This window comes from Crocuta crocuta, unplaced genomic scaffold (genome assembly GCF_008692635.1).
Source record: "Crocuta crocuta isolate KB4526 unplaced genomic scaffold, BGI_CrCroc_1.0 scaffold21, whole genome shotgun sequence".
Classification (NCBI taxonomy): Eukaryota; Metazoa; Chordata; class Mammalia; order Carnivora; family Hyaenidae; genus Crocuta; species Crocuta crocuta.
This window is the reverse complement of record NW_027527938.1, coordinates 3486413-3509272: the sequence shown is the minus strand read 5'-3', so window position 1 is coordinate 3509272 and position 22860 is coordinate 3486413. Positions and strand designations below refer to the sequence as shown.

General features: G+C 37.1%; 1 protein-coding gene across 1 annotated transcript; it reads left to right on the top strand.

The window, feature by feature from the left end:
- The first annotated feature begins 361 nt into the window (after positions 1 to 361).
- SERPINI2 (serpin family I member 2) lies at positions 362 to 18987 on the top strand. The gene is made up of 5 exons (XM_077752239.1): positions 362 to 611; positions 5952 to 6182; positions 7600 to 7794; positions 7873 to 8065; positions 18762 to 18987. Exons 1-5 carry the CDS (start codon positions 365 to 367, stop codon positions 18796 to 18798), a joined length of 903 nt encoding a protein of 300 aa, XP_077608365.1. The 5' UTR covers positions 362 to 364; the 3' UTR covers positions 18799 to 18987.
- Positions 18988 to 22860: the final 3873 nt, after the last annotated feature.

Below are 22860 nucleotides of genomic sequence, written 5' to 3'. Positions count from 1 at the left end.
TAAAAGAATGACCGGTATCCCACTTAAAACCATGGGAAAAGATAGGAAAATGTATCCTGTAACTATTAAAGGTCATATTGCTATTAACATGATTCCAGAATTACAATTTCTCCTTTGCTTGTAGAAGACTGCCTTCTGTTTTGGACTAGTTCTTGAAGGAATAGGAAAACGCCATCAGCACAGGCTTATTTCTCCTAATAGCTAAGGTTTAGTCTGGAAACTGGCATGAGAATCTCCTTGTAATAATATGTTTGAATTAAGACAATGAGTTCTCATAGGTAGAAGGTTGTCAGTTGACCTCAGTATGGTAAACTCTGGTGATTTTGAAAACTAATGAATTTTGAATCAATGCACAGAAGTCAAAATGGATAAGATCCAGTTGTGGAGTCTTCTGTTGCTTTTTTCTGGAAGTCAAGCCTCACGACCCTTGGCCCAAAGAAGTATTGAATTTTCAGTGGATCTTTACCAAGCTATTTGCTTATCTCATAAGGACAACATTATATTTTCCCCCCTTGGAACAACGTTGGTTCTTGGGATGGTACAACTGGGAGCAAAAGGGCACGCACGGCAGCAGATAAGACAAGCGTTAAAACTTCAGGAAAACTCAACTGGTAAGATTCTTATGTACGATTATTTATGCTGGATAAGATCTGCCCAAACTTATTTTTAAAGTTAGAGAGAAGCTCGGGGTGACACAACTTAAATCAACAGAGAATGCTATCAAAAGTGTACAGTTATAATACAATGGAGAATTGTAAATGATAATCATTGCAATTGTTCCCCAATGAAAATGTTACCAAAAGAATTTAATATTTTTCAAATGGATATTTTTTAATACAAATATAAAGCTGTGAGTGTGACACTATATTTTCTTCTCATCTGGTTTAGACAGGTTTAGTTACTTGAGACTGTGTTGTGTGTGCATGAATGTGTGTGTAGCTATGGTTTTTTTGTTTGTTTGTTTTTATTCCCACTATCATGATGCCGTGATCATTTTCTCACATCAGTTTCAGAATATGGTTCTTACTCGTTGCATTTTATGGCCTCTTACGGAAATATCATTACTTACTTAATAATAAGCAAGTTGCTTATAAGGTTGTTTCCAGCATTTCTCTTTTTCATTTTAATTTTTTTAAATGTTTATTTGTTTTTGAGAGATAGAGACACACAGAGAGCTCAAGCAGGGGAGGGGCAGAGAGAGGGAGACACAGAATCCTAAGCAGGTTCCAGTCTCTGAGCTATCAGCACAGACCCCAATGCAGGGCTCAAGGTCACGTACTGTGAGATCATGACCTGAGCCCTAGTTGAATGCTTAACCGACTGTGCCATGAGTCGCCCCATTTCTAGTAAGTATTTCTCTTATAAAAATACTTCAATGAGCATTACCCAGAAATCTTTGTGTGCATCTTTCATTATTTTATTAACTTTTTAAAGTTAGTTAGTTTTCTAAAATCTCACTTTTTCACTTAATTGAGACCAAGAAAAGGTATTATTTTATACATTTTGAAATCTTGTTTGGTTAATATATATCTTTTTTAAAAAGCATTTACATAAACTATTTAAGGCCTTTTGGCATTTGAGGGGCTGGTGTCTTGGAGTCTCCCAAAGGCCTGTCTGAGATACTGCGTAGAGCTGCGGTGCTGACATCCTGTTTGAAAGGGTCGTTGTCTCTTTCTCGGGCCATCCTGTGTTCTCAATTTCCATAATAATTTTTTTTTAATTTTTTTTAATGTTTTATTTATTTCTAGGAGAGAGAGAGAGAGACAGCGTGAGCAGGGGAGGGTCAGAGAGAGAGGGAGTGACAGACTCTGAAACAGGCTCCAGGCTCTGGGCTGGCAGTCAGCACAGAGCCCGACGCGGGGCTCGAACCCACGAACCGTGAGATCGTGACCTAAGTGAAAGTCGGACACTTAACCGACTAAGCCACCCAGGCGCCCCTTAATTTCCATAATAATTTTAATTTGAAACTTCTACATCACTGTCAGATAATACGTCCTAAACATCAGAACAAATTTCCAGAGTTTTAATTTGGAAATTTAATTACTATAACTGTAACTAATTTCAGTATGTTTGCCTTAGAATAGAGTGCTTGTATTTAGGAATTTGCTTTTCCTTTTTTACAAAGTCTTATTCACTTCATTTTAAATAAAGGGAATTTTATGTTGAAAAGAAGTTGGTGATAGTGAAGTTAATTGTAGGAATTTTCCTTTGTGAATAATGTGAAGTGAAGCCATGGTGTTCCAGATTTAGTCTTGACTGTCTAGATTAATTTCAGCAAATCCCATAAGAGAGTTGCAGAGCATTTCATCACTTGATACTGCTTTGAAAAGTAAGAGTACATTTATAAAGATATGTAAAGTTGATTCTATGATAAATTAGCAAAATTAGTGCCTCTGAAATCTAAATTACTCTAAATGGATGTATCTTGTAGAGAAACAGAAATCTTAACAACTCTGGATTGTGAATGTAATGCTAATCGTAGCAATAATGATGATGACACTATCAAACATCCATATGACATAGCAGTCACTTTTTTCTGTGCTTGATATCTGTTATCCCAATTACTATTCACAGTTACTCTGTGAGGTAGACATAACCCTGCTGTTTAGGTGAGGACCCGGAGACAAAGAAAAGTTAAAGTAACTTATCCAGAATTAATTCCAAAAATGAGTCATTGAGAATTCTGAATCAAAAGAGCAATATATTATATTTCCCTTGGGAGAATATAGATGGACAATTAAACATTAGCATTCTAACACATGTAACAAAATCTATCAAAATTGCTTTCTTTTATGCTTTGTGAAGGGAGGGGGAACACAGATGGAAGGTAATTGCAGAAAGAAAAGAAAGATGAGCCACAGAGAGAGAAAATATGAAAAACTCTGAGTAAAAAAAGGAGGAGAGAATTAGGGGACAAAGAAAAAGGAGACAGAGATAAGGATGGGAACAGAGTAGAAGAAAGCAAGGAAATGGAAAAGAGGCCCAGATGGCCTAGAGAAAGAAGAGCAAAGTGGTGTGAAGGGTGGAACAAGGGGTAAGACAGATCAGAAGGTAGTGCCTGGTAGAGCCACCTTGGAGCCCAAGATGAAAGGGAAAATCATTAGTAATGATCCCGTCTTTATTGAGCATTTTTACATTTGTTCCTCATGGATTTCTTTGCATTGATACTGATTTTTTTTTAATGTGTTACAGTAAAATATTATGTTGATTATTGAGTCTGTTGGCATCTCATTAAATTTTATGCCCAATATAGATGTGTCATTGGCTCATCTTCTTCCTGGCCCTACCTTCCATTCCCAGTGGTTATCAAAAGTTACTGTATGTCATATTAGTCTGTATTTTACTTTTCCTGCTACTAGGGTGTTTTATGTTAACACCTGTCTTATTCTACAGATGGTCATACAGTTCCTGGCATCCTATCCCCACAGGGCTCTCAGTGTTCCTTCTTTCCCCCAACTGTCAAAACATCTGCTCAGAATTTACCTTCTCAAGTCTACTGAGCATCTGATAATGCTCCATTTTGCTTGGCCTCTAATATACTGCTTACTAATCAAAGACAAACCGAGGTCCTCCCTTATTCTAAGAGTGTTATGGAGAGAAGGTCAGCCTTGAATTCTGATCTCAGCTCCGAAACCAAATAATCTTGTGATTTGGTACCTCTCAAGTGACTGTATGTCTCTGGATTTTAGATTCCTCAATATAAAAAGAAGAGTTTTAATAAATGATTTATATTTATTAAATATAAATATTTATATTTATTTAGACCTTTTGGCTAAAATAATCTATAATCCAATGACTGTCTTTGTTTTCATCTTTGGATCTCTCATATTTCACACACAGTTGGCCTTTGGGTTCTTAATAGCAGGAGAAGTAAACATGAATTGAATTTTAGAACACTTTCTGGAGGACTAGTACAATCAAACCAAAAGTTATATTCACCCCATGACCTGTAGGTTTTCTATGGCCCTCTTTTAGGAAATGAAATAAATTTCTTCTCAGTGCTTATTAGGAGCCATGTATACATATTTGTTTTGATCTGTGCTAGAAGAGGTTATTAATCTGTAAATTAAATCAAATTTATAAGACAGATAACTTTATATTCTCCTCCAAACTTGTGCTACTTGATGACATTTTTCATTGACTTCTGAGCCCAGTGATTTATCAAAGGGCAACTGACTGTCACAAAGTCTTAGACCTTAAGTACATGACATAAACCTATTTGCTCTGACAAATGAGTTGGAACTATTTTTTCTTCCCCTCTCCTTTCCCCCCATTCCTTTAAAGATGTTCATAAATTGCAGATTTCTGAAGATTGATTTCAAATTCTGCCACTTCATTTCTGACCTTAATTAATTCTTTTGAAAAAACTCCCATGCCTCAACTCAAAAGTCTTCTCTGTCACCTCTCTTTATTGAGATATCTCCCTCAGGTTCAAATAGCAAATGATTGCATCTAAAACCATCACAGAAACAAATTACATAGATTAACTTTGATCCCTTCCTTAGGTAAGAATTCTAGGATTGTAAAGATTTGCTGAAATTCTTCAAATCCGACCAGAGGGAAGTAAGTTTTTATGGCTAAAATTATTTATGTTTGTATCTATATGCCCAGAATGCAGCATCATGGAGTTTGAAATATAATGAAATATACCAGAGCCTTTGATATGGTTATGTGGGTTGTACCCTCCCCTGTACAAGAGCAGGCGAGGACAAGGAGACAAGTGGGAACATAAATGTAGCCTCCACTCAGCTAGGTGAGATATGAGGCCATGGGGCTGAAGCCCTCCTCCTCCCCCAGCTGTGAGGGAAGCTGTTCTTATTTATACAAAGATGCCCATTGACTGCTATCTTTCTGCTAAAGTGCACTTGCATGTGCACGTGCATGCACATGCGCACACACACTTATTTCCATTGGACAACTCAAGACAAGTTTTTAGTAAAACTTTTCTGTCTATTCAGTTGGTATCTTCTAATGATGAATGATTTATATTTTCTTCTATAATGATTAATTGGATATACTCAACGTTGAAGTTATGGAAGTGGTATTTTTAGTATTTAACTCAAAATAGAACAAACGCCCTGAAAGAAACTTTGATTTGAAATACAGTTCCTAGGCTTCATGATTGAGTTCTAGGATTAAGCTAGAACAGAATGAAAAAACATTATATTTTTGGTCATGGATAGGAAACCTCTGAACAATGATCAGACCTGAATTCTCTCATAGACACATGTATCTTCCCAACAATTGTGGTCAGAATAATCCAATGGTAAGTAAATAATAGACCAACAGTGATTCTTAACTGACTCTAGTGGACTCATTTGGCTAGTGGTAATAGTTGGAATGGTTAAAGACTGTTATTGTTCATGTAGACAGTCAAAGGACATACATTCATGAACCTGAAGAAATAGGCGAGTCTGATTCTTGCACATCTCTAGAGAGATGATTTACCTCATAAACTTTAAAGCTTGGACAGGTGCCATTGCTTGTCTCTTATGAGAACTTTCTTAAGCCGACATAAAAGCAGTAATGAAAAGGATTGCTCATTGCTGTCAGCAACCCCCATCAGTATTCATTCGTATTCTCCTTCCATAAATATCGTATGTTATGCAAAGAATGAGGTTCTAAAGATAAATTTCCAACAAGTAAGAATGAGCTAAATTTGAGTATAAAAAGGGAATTTCCTTCAGCTTGTTTAAATGCACATTCTTGTTTTTGACACATTTTAAATTTACATGGACATTCTTTTCTCCTATATAAGAACTGAATTCTTTATAAAATGCATATTCTATGAAGATAAATGCTTAAAATATTTATACTAACTTAGAAAGGATCGTTACTGTTACCTAAGGGTGCAAAAAATGGTGATATGAATCAACGCCTAGAAGTAAAGCTGAAAAGCTCTTGTTTTTATGTTGTTCAATATGTCAGTATACATTATAATTACTTTTTAGGAGAAGAATTTTCTGTGCTGAAGTCATTTTTCTCTGCCATCTCAGAGAGAAAGCAAGAATTTACATTTAATCTTGCCAATGCCCTCTACCTTCAAGAAGGATTCACAGTGAAAGAACAGTATCTCCATAGCAACAAGGAATTTTTTCAGAGTGCCATAAAACTGGTGGATTTTCAAGATGCAAAGGCTTCTGCAGAGACAATAAGTACCTGGGTAGAAAGTAAAACAGATGGTAAAGTTTCCCGTTTCCATAAAATCATTATTTGCTATTGTATTCATGGTTTTTAATATCCTAAAGTAAAGAATGGTTGAATCTTTTCCTGCAGCCTGTGGCTCAGAGGAATCACACCTCCCATTTTGCTTCCCTCTTATTCAAATTAATACTAACTTATAAAACTGAGAGAAAATATAAGCTGCTTTGAGAAGCACACAGATTTTTTGAGAGACGCCTATTTGGAGAATTTTTAATGAAAAATTTTTCATAATAAGTTTTGTTTAAGCATAGGTTTTTAATCTATGGCAGCTGAAATAATATCTTAGGTGAGGTTAAAAATCAGATCTGTCAGCCTCAAGTGCCTTCTTTCCCACATATACTGTAAATAATTACCACATCTCAGTTGGATGGGTTAATGTTTAATAATAAATGTTGATAACCCTTTCATAAACATGATAATCTAGACTTTAATCGCAATACAAGCTAGCAAAAATTCCTCAGGGACTATGGAGTGACATAGCACAAAGAACACAAGCTTAAAGTCCTCCAGATCTGAATTCAAATCCTAATCAGTTCTAAGCCATGGCCCTATCTAAGATGAGGATACTATTAAAATATTTCAGGTTTATGAGAAGATTTGATAATAATGTATGTGAAAAAACAAGCATATATCAGGTCCTTGATTAACGGTAGTTTGTTTCATTGCTCATTCATTCTGTTACCCTAAACTATGATGGTATATGCTGCTCCCATATTCTTTATAGGAAGCCTCATACAGAAAGGCATGGTTGAAAATGTGAGATGGCTGTTTTAAGCAGCATTCACAGGGAAGTTCCATTGATGGGACACAAAATGAATACCCCTAGACAGCTCCACGGCACTCGGTCATGCTCTTATCTCTTAACAGAAATAGTCACTGAACATAGAAATAGCAAACTGGTTGTTTAGAAGAAGAAAATCATACTAACTATTCCATCCTTGTCTCTTCCCAATGGTCAGTGGCTGTAGCCACAGGAGTAGAAGGTTTGAGTGTACATTGACTTATTAATTCTGATTGACCTGCTGGAGAAACTTGAAATAAAGTTTGAAAAACATCAATAAATATGCTGGAAGAGACATTTAGTTTTCATTCTTTCTGGTTGAAGAACGATTTACACAAATAATCTTGCTGAAGAGAGTCCGATGGCAGGTCTGTCCAGGTTTGCCCAAGACAACCTCGTATCTCCTGTTTCCTAGTGAGATGTCTTTTGTAGCTGTTTCTAAGCCAAATGAGTAACAGTGCTCCTCTTTACTCTCAAAATTGCCAAGGTTAGATGATAAAGCACCCTGTTTATGATGATCTGCAAAGAAATTTTTGCTTGAATTCTATTTAAAGCTGTTCCGCTGAGTCACTCTTACACATCTCTCCCTGCCTCCTCCTGCACCCCCTTCACAGGGAAAATTAAAGACATGTTTTCAGGGGAAGAATTTGGCCCTCTGACTCGGCTCGTCCTGGTGAATGCTATTTATTTCAAGGGTGACTGGAAGCAGAAATTCACAAAAGAGAACACGCGGCTGATGAATTTTACTAAGAAAGATGGTGCAGCGGTCAAAATTCCAATGATGAAGGCTCTTCTGAGAACAAAATATGGTGAGATGAGAAATCACGCTTTGAAACATGATTTGGGGAATTGTCAAGAATATTTAATATTTTATTTCTCTGTTCCAGGCTATTTTTCTGAATCCTCCATGAACTACCAGGTTTTGGAATTACCTTATAAAGGTGACAAGTTTAGTTTAATCATCATACTCCCTGCAGAAGATGTGAACATAGAAGAAATGGAAAAGCGAATTTCTTCTCATCGAATCCTGAAATGGGTCTCTGAGATGCAAGAAGAGGAAGTGGAAATCAGCCTCCCTAGGTTGGTAATGTCCTTTTATTATTCCAGTTCTTAGCTTTTCACTTCTGGAGGAATATGAATAGCTGGCTGAAAGATAACAAATACTTTAAAAGGCTATTGTCGAAAAGAAAAATGCGTTTGGAAGCATAGGTCTACTTTAGGGATCCAAAGGCAAGTCTGAACATTGCCAGGACTGCTTCACCATGAGGAGGCACTGAATTTAAGTGCCTAACATTCCCTGCAATAGATGAAGAGGTGTAAGTGTTCCAGCCAGAACATCAGGATGAAAAGGACTTTTTATTCTTTTTATTATACAAACGTATCTTTCTCTCATTTTTTTTTCTTAATTGGAATTTTAAATATCCATGTTCTGTTACATTTAAAGAAAATATAATCCCCCAACCACTTATGGTACCAGACAATTAAAGATGTGTTACATCAGCTTTGACCACCAGTGCTCCAACAGGCATTGAATTTGAATAGAGTCCTATGGACAGTTTGGGGTAGTTAATGCAAAAGATGGGAATTACAAAGGCTTATCTCAGGAAACAAGAATTATAAACACTGATTTCTAAATTTCTTAATGTTTTTTTATTTATTTATGAGAGAGGGAGAGAGAGAGACAGCGTAAGCAGGGGAAGGTCAGAGAGAGAGGGAGATAACAGAATCTGAAACAGGCTCCAGGCTAGCTCAGACCCAACGTGGGTCTCAAACCCATGCATCCCATGAACCATGAGATCATGACCTGAGCTGAAGTGGACCTGAGCCACCCAGGTGCCCCAAACACTGATTTCTAAATACCATGCTTCTAGCCGACAGGAGAAACTTCAGGTAAGTTATGCCCAAAGAACTCAATTCATACTCTACCTCAACTTCTTAAAAGAGGGAGATGTCTAATTGATGATATCTGTTCTTTCATTTCTAAAATTTTCTGCAAACCCATCACATCCTGAATGGTCTGTGCACCCCTCTTCCAGGCTTTTTGCCACCTAAATGTCTTGGCTTTTCCTTCGTTTTCCAATTAGCTGGGATCCAGTCAATCATTTCAATCATATTCACAGATATTTTTTATAGCTTTTTGTTATTTTGTCTTCATCCTGCTCTGATTTCTCCCTAATCATCCTCGAACCCCCAGTCTACTCAAAAAGCCACTCCTGCTCCCCAACTATTGATTTTGTTAAGCAACGGCCCAAGAAGCAGTCCCTTCCAGCATCATTGAGGCTGGAGCTGGCAACTCCTTGTTTCTCTTCAAAGAACTTTCTTTTTTAATACACACACCACACCAAAACTTAACTTCTGTTCCCCAGGCACTACTTTATGTTGATTTCTTTTACTCTCAACATATGTCTCAACTTTCTGTTCCTTAAAGAAAACATCATTAAGCAAATCTGTGTCTCTCTCCTTCACCCCAAATTTGTATACATCTTTGATAATCTTCCCTTCCTCTACCTTCTTTGTCATCCTGGAGAAATAGGTGTCCTATGCTTTTCTCACCCTCACTCTAGATTCTTGATCCTAATATTATTTACTATCTCCTTTTTCTTGAAAAATCTTTCTTTCTTTAACCCCTGGAGCACTCCTCATTCTGTTTATTTTTCTCTCCCCTGTAAAATTGTGCTTCTCCCTCACCTACATTTTTTTTCTTTCTGTTCCCAACTAATGTTTACTAGAATTTCTTCTTCAGAATTTTCTCCTTCTTACTCTCTTTTATTTGTCCCTTTTTATTCATGTCTCTAAAATCTGAATTTCTCCTCAATCTCTTCCAATTCCCTAGCATCCCTGCATATCTCTACCTGAATATTATTCAGTCTTTCAAAGAGGGTTTTTTTTTTTTTTTGGTCCTACTACGTGTGAAACATTGGAAATAAAGGGGATGTGACAGATAGTTTATCTTCTAAAAAGGGATGTGACAGTTTATCTTCTAATAACAATTTAGGGGATTAACATATTTATTTTCAATCTCTCTCTTTTTCCATTGGAAACATCACTGTTCGGGGCCAAAAACACTGAGTTTGAAAATTGTTCATGTCTTGTACTAGCACTAGGGTCTTGTGAGTTGCGGTTATATTAGTATGAAGTTCGAATAATGACACTTGTAGCCACGGTGGGCCCAGCATCATCAGCCTAGTTAACAAATGCCTGGATAATAATGCATAAGTCTCCACAGCTCAGTTGGCAACAGGAAATACAGGCTTTTTCAGGATTCCCTTCTCCAACATTTTAGGAATCTCCACAAGAATGTTGCATAGCCTACACTTCCATCCAGGCGACTGCAGTCTGGACAGCAGACTGTTTGGTCTTATTATCAGCTTCTCTGAACTGTAGCCTCACTCCTCATACAACTTCTCTCATAGTGTGGACACAGACTTCTCTTTTGATTCCTCCAAGAACAGTTATGCATTTGAAATATGTCCTTCCCGATCCATGCATTGAAGTCTTCACCGCCACTACACCCAAAATATATGAGATTGTTTTGTGACAGTCTTCGTAGAGGTAATCCAGTTAAAGTAAACTCATTAAGGTGGGCCCTAACCCACCAGAACTGCTGACGTCCTTATAAAAAGGAGAAAGTTGGATAGAGAGATACATATAGCAGGAAGGCTATGTGAAGAGACAAGGAGAAGATGGCCATCTACAGGCTAAGGAGAGAGGCCTAGAACAGGCCTTTCCTTCATAGTTCTCAGAAGGAACCAATGCCCACACCTTAATTTTAGACCTCTACAATTATGAAACAATACATTTCTGTTATTTAAACCACCTACTTTGTGGTAATTTGTTGAGGTAGCCCTTGGCAAACTAATGCAAGTAAGAACAACTTCAATGTTTAACCAAATTTTATTGCCAACTTTATGTTAATAAAAGGGGACGATAAGGTGGAAATTTAAAACCCAGGTGACAGGGATGAGTGCTCTGGAGAGCAAGCCAGGGAGTCTTTTCCTGTCCATTGCTGACCTCAGTCTGCCACTGTCATGATACCAGAACCACCCTCACCCAGAGTCTTTTCTGTCCCCCTCCAACCCAGCATTTGGAGTCCGCCAACACCTGCCAGCAGAAAGGAGGTGACACACAGACTTTCTCCCATCTCTGAGACCAGGTTCCCAGTCATGATCAGAATCGACAACAGCAGGTCCTGACCTTCAGTGGATACCTTTTCATATCATGTAGAACACATTATACCCTCATCATTTCAAACGTCACTGTCTCCATCCCACCGGTTCTATCTGCGTTATGGAAATTCCATTGTGTTGCTTTTCCCCAAAAAATAAACACTCTGTCTTCAAGGCGAATGTGGATCTTCAGTGATATGAAAACAGAAATACTAATTGGCAGTTGTACTCCCTTTTCTCAAACAAATTCCAGGCACCAACGATTTAAAAAAAATTTTTTTTAAAGTTTCAGTTACAGTACCTCATTACATAATTATATTCATAGCACAAAGTCTGTCAAATAGAAGATGCTAAATAAGTGATGACTATTTTTCTTTCTTTGTTAAGATCCCTGCTGAGTCAGTACCAAACTGGAAAGTCTTCTCTGACTCCTCAGTCTCTCTCATGCCTGTCCCCTCTGTCTGGCAGGCCCTTATCCATGGTGTCTAATCAGGAAATTCTCGTTCATCCTTCAACATCCTTTCACAATTAACTCTTTAGTGTACATTTCTCCCACATGCTTACTCAGAATCAAGCATCCCTTATCTTTATTTCTAGAACATTTTATACAAATTTACATTATAGCACTCATTATATTACATTTCCAACTCTTGCTCGCGTTCTTATCTATCCTGTTCAGATGCGAGCTCTGGGGGTGCCTGGGTGGCTCAGTCAGTTAAGCATCTCACTTCGGCTCAGGTCATTATCTCATGGTTTGTGAGTTCGAGCCCCACATCAGGTTCTGTGCTAACAGTTAGCTCAGAGACTAGAGCCTGCTTTGGATTCTGTGTCTCCCTCTTTCTGCCCCTCCCTCGCTCATTCTCTCTCTCTCTCTCTCTCTCTCTCAAGAATAAACATTAAAAATTAAAAAAAAAAGATATGAGCTCTGGAACAGGGAATTATGTCTCTGTCATTTTGGTTTCCGCAGTCCTTAGGGCATTTCATAGAATATAGTATGTGCTAAATGAATATTGTTGAATTAAATTATATCAATAATTTCAAAGAAAAACTCTATGTTATTTCCCTTTATCTAATTTTATACACTTCAAAAACCAGAATTCAACTTTCCAGTTACACTTTAATTTATTCCCTGTGAGGATCCTGCAGACACTTTCCCATACATGCAGCCTAATGAAAGCTAGGACAGCAACCATTTTCTTGGAAACCTCCTTAGAGAAATAAAAAGGAGTTTTTTAAATTCACAAGATTGAAAATTTTGTAATTAATTATTCAACCACATTAACATGACATTACATTTAAAATGCATTCACTTTTCACAAAAGGATGAGTTTTCTGATCGATTAAAGGAATGATTTGCTTATGTGTTAAGTTCGCAAACAATTTTAGTCCATCAAGACACACTTTTGAATTAAGTTTCCTGAGCAGTAAGATCGTGGGTTGGAAGTTCTGACATACCCTTTCCCCCAAATGAATAATTTCTTCACAACAGAAAAATACCTATATAAAATCTGTGTTCAGTACAGAGAGGGAAAACCATAGAGGCTGAGTACAATACTTATGGATGGACTGACAAGTTTAGCTTTTATTACTCAATGCCATGGTTCTTTTGTATCTGGATGACTCCATTATGCTTTCAAATTGATAACTAAAGACTTTGGTAAAACCAAATAGTTTAATCAGCTGTATTCATTTCCTTGGGCTGTTGTAACAAATGACCACAGACTAGGTGGCTTAAAACAACATAAATTCATTCCTTCCCAGCTCTGGAGGCTAGAAGTCCAAAATCTAGGTGTCAGCAAAGCCACCCTCCTCAAGACCCTGTTGAATCCTTTCTTGCCTCTGTGCCCAGTTTCTGGTGGTGATCCAGAATGTTTGGTGTTCCTCTGCTGATAGATGCACTACTCCAATCTTTGCCTCTATTGTCACATGCCATCTCTCTTCACATGGCATTCTCCTTTCTTACAAGGACACCAGTCATATTGGATTAAGGGCCCACTCTCTTCCATTATGACCTTGACCTAACTAATTGCATCTGCAATGACCCTATTTCCAAATAAGGTCACACTATGAGGTACTGAGGGATAGGACTTTAACATATGAATGGGGGTGCACAGTTCAATCCATGACACCAACTATACTAAGTTCTGTTAATGTAAAGCCAAATAAAAGCTTCTTTGGTGGCAAAATTTAGTAAATGCCAAAAAGAGAAAAATTAATTGTAAGAATGCCTGTATGTTAGTAACACTAGGAAGGAACATGTAAGTGACTATTGAGATTTTAGTTACTATTTAGGAAACACTTCTTTTCCTTTGATATATGATTAGTTTAGAATCAAGGCCAATAGGATAGAGTATAGTCTAAAAATGCTCGAGTGCTTTCTAGTGTTTATTATTTGTAACATACCAGATATCTAGTTTTGAAATTACCCTGTGTTAGTTATCAGCTAACTTTGTCTAAATATTATGTGGGATTCTACAAACATCAGAGTAGTCAAAATTCCTCAGCTTGAAGAATCTGACACATGTTTTCTATGTATCAGATCTTCTCTATATAAGAAACATTCTGAGAACATGCTCTTATGATTAAGTGTATGGGCAAAAGTGATAATTTATACATGCAAATAAGGTGAATAAAGAAGTAACTTTCATTATGTAGCATTTTAACTTTGTAGACCATTTAAAGTATTTTTTTAAGTTAATTTATTTATTTTGAGAGAGACAGAGATGATGCAAGCAGTGGAGGGGTAGAGAGAGAGAGAAAGGGAGGGATAGAGAGACAAAATTCCAACCAGTTTCCACTCTGCCAGTGCAGAGCCAGATTCAGGGCTCAAACTCCGGAAACTGTGAGATCATGACCTGAGCCAAAAGCAAGAGTTGGACACTCAACCGAGTCACCCAGTGCCCCTAATTTAACATATTTTAATACTAAATGTTGTGGCTCTACAGTCTGACTTGGTTACATTTTGCATTTTACAGAGAAGGAAACTGAGTCACTCAGTTATGATCTTACTGGTTTGCTACTTCCTGGAAATTTTATCTCCTGCTCCAAAGCACAGATTTATTGAGACCCCACTATGGATAAGGAACAGGAATGGATGCAAAGTGATGGACATGTTCCTTATGGATAAGATGGTTACCACTTAGATGGAGTGGTGCAACATCTGTACAAGAAATTTATTAGCAATATACACAGTAAATATTAAAAGAAAGGTCTGATCAGTAAGCACTAAGAGGTTTGTGAAAAAAAAAAGGGAGAGAGAGAGAAGAAGGGTAAGGAAGCACCAGAAACTGGAGTTATTAAAAAAAAAAAAAGGCTTTATGGAAAAAGTAAGACCTTGAACTGGGCTTTAAAGGAATTGAGGAGAATGGGGCACCTGGGTGGCTCAGTTGGTTGAGCATCTGATTTCCGCTTAGGCCATGATATCACAGTCCATGAGTTTGAGCCCCATGTTGGACTCTGCTGTCAGCTCAGAGCCTGGAGCTGCTTCGGATTCTGTGTCTCCCTCTCTCTCTGCCCTCCCTACCCCCCAACTCACAGTCTTTCTCTCTGTCTCTCAAAAATGAATAAACATTAAAGAAAAATTTTTTTTAAAGAATAGAGGGGCACCTGGGTGGCTCAGTAAGCTAAGTGTCTGGTTCTTGATTTTCACTCAGGTCATGATGTCACAGTTTGTGGGTTTGAGCCCTGCATCAGGCTCAGTGCTGTCACTGCAGATTCTCTCTCTCCCTCTCTCTCTCTCTCCCCCACCCTCACCTGCATACACACTCTCCTTCTGTCCCTCTCTCTCTCAAAATAAATAAACTTANACAGAGCATGAGTGGGGGAGGAGCAGAGAGAGAAGGAGACACAGAATTCTAAGTAGGCTCCAGGCTCCGAGCTGTCAGCACAGAGCCCGACAAGGGGCTCGAGCTCACAAACACTGAAATCATGAACCAAAGTCAGATGCTTAACCGACTGAGCCACCCAGGCACCCCAATTCTCACTCAGTTTTAATATGTATCGAACATCCCTTATAGTGCCAACACTGTCCTAGATGCTGCCTCTCTTCACCATCTCATTTAATCCCCAAGATAAATTTGATAGATATCAGTTTTTATATGAGGCACAGAGAGGTAAACACCTTGCCCATGGTTACATAGCTAACACATGGCAGAGCAAACACTATGAAAGTCAGAAAACAGGTGTAATATAGGCAAGCATGAGGGAGAGCACAGAACAGAGCAAGTGTTCGTGACACAGTGAGCAGCATGAGCTGTAGAGTGGCAGTGCCAAGGAGATAACACCTTCCATAGGACATGAAGTATGTTCTTTCTGTGCTAGAAATCAATCCCAGGTCTGGCCAGCTTTGGATCTCTAAACAGGTGAACGCGAACTGTATGGGTGAAAGAAAGTGATCTCAGGGTCAATGAAGCTGAATATGAGAATAGAAGTGTCATGACCAGCTGCAGTAGTGATTACAACATGCTCTCTTACTTTAACTTATTGGACACTGATACCAATTGGAATCTTGACTTTATATTAAACAGTGTCCACATGTGTTTTGTATGTGACAGAAGGCATTTTTAGTTCACCCCTTGAGACTAAACAGAGTATTTTATACATAGACACACACAGACACAGACACATAGATACACACACACAAATATACTCTAGGTGACTGGTTAGAGAGTGACCAGAAACTACCATGTACTCATACAGTAGTCTAGGCTCACCAGTGTCCAGGATTATGTTATATTTTTATCCTCATGGGCAGACCTGAGATTTGATTTGGTTGGCTCTAAACCTGAACATCCCAAGGATGACTCAAGCCCACTCTATGAAGACTGGGATTTCAAATATTGAGGATAGGAACCCCAAGAGAGATCCATCCAAAAGCTTTGTGTCAAACAAGAGTTCTGGGTGTAAAGGGTAAGGAAGGAACAACACCAATCCATGATAGGGCCTGCAGACCAGAAGTGGATCCATCTTAAAATAGAAATTCTCATTTTTTTTCTTCATTTTCTGCACCTGTTATCTATGTTAAACCCCTTTAAGCCCAATGCTTCTGCCTGGCAGTAATTGCTGGCTTTTAGGCAAATAGAGAATGCTTACATATGCTAAAATATTCATTTCATGATTACTTAATTGTTAATTGTCTATCCAGTCTTTTTGTCGCTTATTCTTTTTTTCTTTAGATGTATCCTTTACAATTTTAGATGAGGGTCAAGGGAAAGGGGAAATGAAACCACATCTAAAATAAATATTAGGACTCACAAAAATTGGACGAGGTACATAATTAACACTGTATATATATTGATCAAGATTATGATTTGAAATTATGTTTTGATGAGAAGGCAATGTGGGTTAGCACATTAACTTTGGCTTGGAATGGACCTGAATTTGAATCCCAGCTCTATCTCCTATCTTGAACTTGAGTCTGGAAACCATCACCTTCTCTTCTTCACTTTCTTAATTAATGGAAATACTAACTTTCTCAGGTTTCTGTGAAGATTAAAAACTGTAATCTATATTAAATGTCTGACACATGGAAGTGCTACTTCACACCTGGCTATTCATGGCTCTAGTAATTACGGACAATTAGAAACTGGCTGTAGATTATACTTTTATTAAATGGTTGAATGGGTTTCTATTGCTGTAGGTTTCATTGGGCTATATTATAAGCAGGGCTATAGCTTCAATGACTGTCCACTGATAATTAGGCATTATTAAAAGTTGTAATAAGTCCTGCAGTATTCTTGTCATTATCCTTAAACTATTATACTAAAAATAGCCATTTTTAGGTGAACTAGAACATTTATTTTCCACCTGTTAGATGCCTATACTCCATTTAGTTGTTAAAAAGAATGTGATAATAAAAACAGGAAAAAAAATGAAAAAAAAAGGAACTATCCTATGATCCAGCAATTGCACTGCTAGAAATTTATCCAAAAGACTACAAATACACAGAAATTTAAAAACATGCTACTAAACAATTAATAGGTCAATGAGGAAATAAAAGAGGAANTTGAAATTCACATTTATTAGTTTTCTCTCTATATATGTGTGTTTATAATTATATTACTATAATTTATTATTATTTATTTATTTGATATATATTTGATATATATCAAATTATTTGTTTTATATATATATACATATATATGTATATATATATATACACACACACACAGACACATATATACATACAGTGTGCTCTTGGGTTTGGTGGTAGATTATATACACACACACACACACACATATACACATACAGTGTGCTCTTGGCTTTGGTGGTAGATTCCCATGATTCATTGCTTACATACAACACTCAGTGCTCATCTCAACAAGTGCCCTCCTCAATGCCCATCACCTATTTCCCTCTCTCCCCTACCCCCACATAAACCCTCAGTTTGTTCTTCATATTTAAGAGTCTCTTATGGTTTGCCTCCCTCTCTGTTTGAAACTATTTTTTCCCTTTCCTTTCCCCCATGGTCTTCTGTCAAGTTTCTCAAGTTCCATTTATGAGTGAAAACATATGATATCTGTCTTTCTCTGACTGAGTTATTTCACTCAGCATAATACTCTCCAGTTCCATCCATGTTGTTGCAAATGGCAGGATTTCATTCTTTCTCATTTGCCAAGTAGTATTCCATTGTANTCGAACCCACAAACCATGTGATCATGACCTGAGCCGAAGTCAGACGCTTAACCGATTGAGCCACCCAGGCGCCCCATAACCCACATCTTCTTTATCCACTTATCAGTTGATGGAAATTTGGGCTCTTTCCATAATTTGGCTTATTGAGAGCACTGCTATAAACATTGGGGTACATGTGCCCCTGTGAATCAGCACTGCTGTATCCTTTGGATAAATTCCTAGTAGCGTTATTGCTGGGTCATAGGGTAGTTCTATTACATATGTCTGTAAGGAATGTAAAAGGCAAGGCAACACTTGGCATTGATCCATTCAAGCTACTTCTCTTACCCTAATTGAAAAGAAAGGTGAATGGATTTTTGACACATCCCTCATTTCTGCTTTGTCCTCTAGTTCTAGGTTCCCTTTCACCTGCAAACACAGAGTGGTTGGATTCAGGTGTTTATGTGTGTGCTGTGTATAATATCACCTCAATGAGGATTTAAAAGCACTAGCAATAGAAAATACTGTTTTTTGCAATAAGCTTTGATTCCGAGCTGAAGGAAGACATCTGAGAAGCTGCACTCTTAACCTTAAGGGCTTACGTTACATGCATAAAAATGCCTTAAATTTAAAACTGCAAGTGCCTTAAATTTAAAACTCTACCATGCTCATCACCATTTCATTATATTATGTTTGCCTCTATATTTAGAAGAACACCTCTCTGCTACTTTATTTTTGCCTTCCTGTGTGAAAAACAGGACTAATGCATTTTCCATGACAAGCTGTTGTCGGTGTTAATTTACTTCATAAATTAGCAGAAAATTATTAATAATGATATATTTATGTATTTTAGACAAAGGAGAGGGTTTCACTGTTCAACATTGCCTATTTATCTTACAGATAAATAAAAGACTAAATGATTTGTTAAAATATAGAAAGACTAATTATTATCAACTTTTTTCTTCAGTAATTCCTAGGTTTTTTTTCCTTTTCCTAGACTCAATTTTGTTTATGGGAAAGGTGACAAATCCTGACACCCAGAAAATGAAGGGAAGAGATTTGGATTCACTGTAAATGAAAAGCACAGCGTCAGAATATAAGGTGATTCCTGAAAAATAGTTGATCAGCGAAATATCATTGCCTTGCAAATACTTCCTACACATCTTTTTCTGTTTTAACTGTATCTATATTAATCTGTACTAACATAGACATGTATTAATGAATAAGGGAAATTACTAATAAATGATATTGTTCATTTAATGTTTCTGGTCTTTCTGTATGTTTTATAAGGTCTATATGAGTCAAAAGCAGAGAATTTACATAAAATGTTACTTATTAGTGTGTTAGAACAATTTTGTCCAAGATATCTTTGATATCAGATTCCTATCTTAGGTATCAAAGTCTCTGTATTCCTCAAAAATTGGATCATCTGACCTCCATGTATAGCAGAATCCAGACTGTGCAGAAGTAAGGTCAAGATACAGAGTAGGCCTGATGTGTTTCTCTGGGTGCCATTTAAGACACAGAGATCTAGTATCTATGACCAGTAGATACACTTTAAGTATTTTACTAATCTTAATTTTTTTTTAGTTTTTATTTTAATTCCAGTTAGTTAACATGCAGTATTATATTAGTTTCAGGTGTTCAATATAGTGATTCAACAATTCCATACATCACCCAGTGCTCGTCGTGACAAATGCACCCCTTATTCCCCATTACCTATTTCACCCATCAACTCATTCACCTCCCTTCTGGTCACCATCAGTTTGTTCTCTATAAGAGCCTATTTCTTGGTTTCTCTCTCTCTCTTTCTCTCTGTCCCTTTCTTTTGATGACTGGATAAAGAAGATGTTATCTATCTAGAGAGAGTGGAGGAATATTATTCAGCGATTAAAAAAATGAAATATTGTCATTTGCAACGATATGGATGGATCTGGAGAGTATAATGCCAGGTGAAATGAGTCAGAGAAAACAAATGCCATATGATTTCATTCACATGTGAAATTTAAGAAACAAATAAGCAAAGGGAAAAAATCTTAATCTTAACTCCATGTATTACATTTAATATTTGCCATTGTTTCAACTCCTTTTAGGGCATATCAATTTTTTTCTTCTGATTTATGCTTCAAATGTATAAGTAAAATAATGAGAACTTTTGTAAAATTTTCCTATACATGAAAGTGGCAGCTAAATTAGTGTGATTTAGGAAAGTTGACCTTCTAAGATTTTATAACACTGAACAAAAGACGTATTTGGGCCAAGATTGTAATCTGTAAAAATTAAATGCAGAACTCTTTCTCTGCCTACTCTGAAATGTCAGATCCAAATATTCAAAAGAATACTACATTCCAATGACTTGATAGAACAGGTTTCATTGTTTTTCCATTTTCATGTTAATGATGTAAAGTGTCCTTTTGTTTGTCTTGGCAGCTCTTAGCAGAGAATTTAATGAAAATGGCAACCCATTGTTGAGCTCTAATTACCTGTTAGGCACTGAAGTCAGCATTTAATCTACATTATGTTAAACATACTAAAAAACCCTGTTTTTATAATGTTACCCATCTTACAGATGAGAAAACTATGGCTCAAAGCCAGCACATAAATTAGTCAGGGACATATAACAAAATAAACATGGTGGCCTTTACTGTATTTCCAAGTTTGAAGCCAAGAATATCTGAGCTAGAAACTTGTGACCATAATCACTGAGTCATACTTCTTCTAGGTAAGCCCTTCCAAGTAGTACAGATCTTCCCCCTGAAACATTGTGCTAACTAGTCTCAAAAGTCTAGGTTTCTATTTACAGAAAAATCTAGAACAATACCCAAGACATTATGAAGACCAACTTTATAAGTAATTGGGATTGAATAAAACTATAACATAATTGAAAGCAGTGTTCCTTTTTCTAGACTGTCAACTTGAGCTTACTTAGCTATAGCATAGTAAGTGCTAATCTACATGTTAATAATATACCACAAGTTTGTTGCTCATCATGGAGCTGGTTTAAAAATATACTTCCACAATTCGGGAAGAGAAGAGTAATAGGCTAAGAGGAGAGGGGTTGTCTTTAAGTCTGTCCACTTTCCTGACTCCTTTGGACTGGTGAGCCTTAGGATCCTCTCCATGTGTAACACGTCAGTTTGCTCTGGAGAATTATCCATTCTTTCCAGAAGTATTAATTGAGCTACCACCTTGTTCCAGGAATTGTTCTGGGCACAAGGAATATACCAGTGAACAAATCTGATGAAGGTCTCTGCCTTCATGGAGCTGACATTTTACTGATGGCAGAAAGATAATAGCCAGTGAACAAAGAAAACAGGATAAGGAAATAAGAAGGGATTTATAAATGAGACTATGTCATGAGGTGACTGTCCAAGCTTTAAGTTAAATAGTTTCATAATGTTTCTAATGTATTTGCTTTTATTTAGTAAGATCTGCCAAATGTCTGCCTCAGCTTCCCTCGTCTAGTGCCTGATTTTGCGCTGTCAGATTTTTCTTCCCTGATTTCATGCTCTGTATCAGGTAGGTGTTACTTCTGCTTCAAAAGGAGAGCATTTAAGATTCTTATAAAAGAGGGTGTAGCTTTCTGGTTTGGGTTCAAGCTGAAAATCCCCTCTTTCCTCCCTTCCAGGTTCAAGAAACATAGTTGCCAAAGCACTTTTAAGATTAAAACCTTTAATCTTTACCTTCAGGGCAATTAACCCAGTAGTTATTATAACTCCATATCACAAAGGTTAGAAATTTCTGGAACAGGGGCACCTGGGTGGCACAGTTGGTTAAGTGACTGACTTCGGCTCAGGTCATGATGTCACGGTTTGTGGGTTCAAGCCCCACGTCAGGTTCTCTGCTGACAGCTCAGAGCCTGGAGCCTGCTTTGGATTCTGTGTCTCCATCTCTCTCTGACCCTCCCCTGCTCACCCTTTGTCTGTCTCTGTCTCTCAAAAAGAAATAAATATTAAAAAAAAAAGAAATCTCTGGAACATATTTATAAAAATATATGTGTATATAAAATAAAATATATATAATAAATGCTATTTATTATATATAAACATATATAATAAATAAGTATGAAATTATTTTCTTTGCCAAGCTATATAAAATCTTTCAGATTCACAAAAATACATAATCTATGTGGGATAAAAATATTGTCAAATACCCCTTAAAAAAGTCTAATCCATCATGTACGTATCACATATACATTTTTTTTCCTCCTTGAGGCAAAATGGCTATTAAATGGAGTAGTATTTGGTGGAACTGTGGAGTTGGGTTTATTGACTTCACATAGTTATAATTCATGGAATATTTTAGGGGAAAGAGTCTATTATTTTGGGCAGTGGGACCTAGAGATCAAAGACCTGAGATTTCTGTTTTGTGATAAGATCTATAGAATTTCATGAATTGGGTCATAATGATCTGGAAAACTTGAAGGACAGAAAGATTAGGCAGATTTCATTAGAAGTCAGTGATTTGGACTTCTGGAAATAAGATATTTTCTTATAGGATGGCCTCAGACCATTGAGAAACACCCAGTGAGGGGCTGATCCCTGAGCTGGGGATCCTGAAGCTGACTCCATCCATAGGATGGAAAAGCGGGCCTACTATAATCTGTTTGCTTGTAAAAGCAGTCCCCCCGCCCCGCCGCCACTGCATTTCTTTTTCTGGCTCCATATGTGATCAACTCTAAATAAAGTCTAAAATTCTAGAGGTCAAAATCTGTTTTTTTTTCTTTCTCTCTTTGATGCCTCAAGTGACCACCCTGATGGTATAATATAAAGGAAATGGAAGATGAGACATATTTCACTTTCTAAAATTATATTTTTGGCTTGTCACCTGCCTCAGCTCTCTGGGGCTTCAATGTCCTCACCAGTACAGTGAAGGTTTGGACAAATCTTATTTTAAGTCTTTATTCCAAAGCCCTATGTTTGTAAATCTCGGACTTCTCAGCAAAGACACATTTATGGAATAATGTCTTTTGTCATTAAGTGGTATGGAGTTTTTATGAAACAAACAAAAATTCCGGGATGTGCCTCTCACTAGGATCCTGGTATGTTATATTGTCCTTAATGTATTTGCAGTTGTCTATTTATAGGTTTGAGATT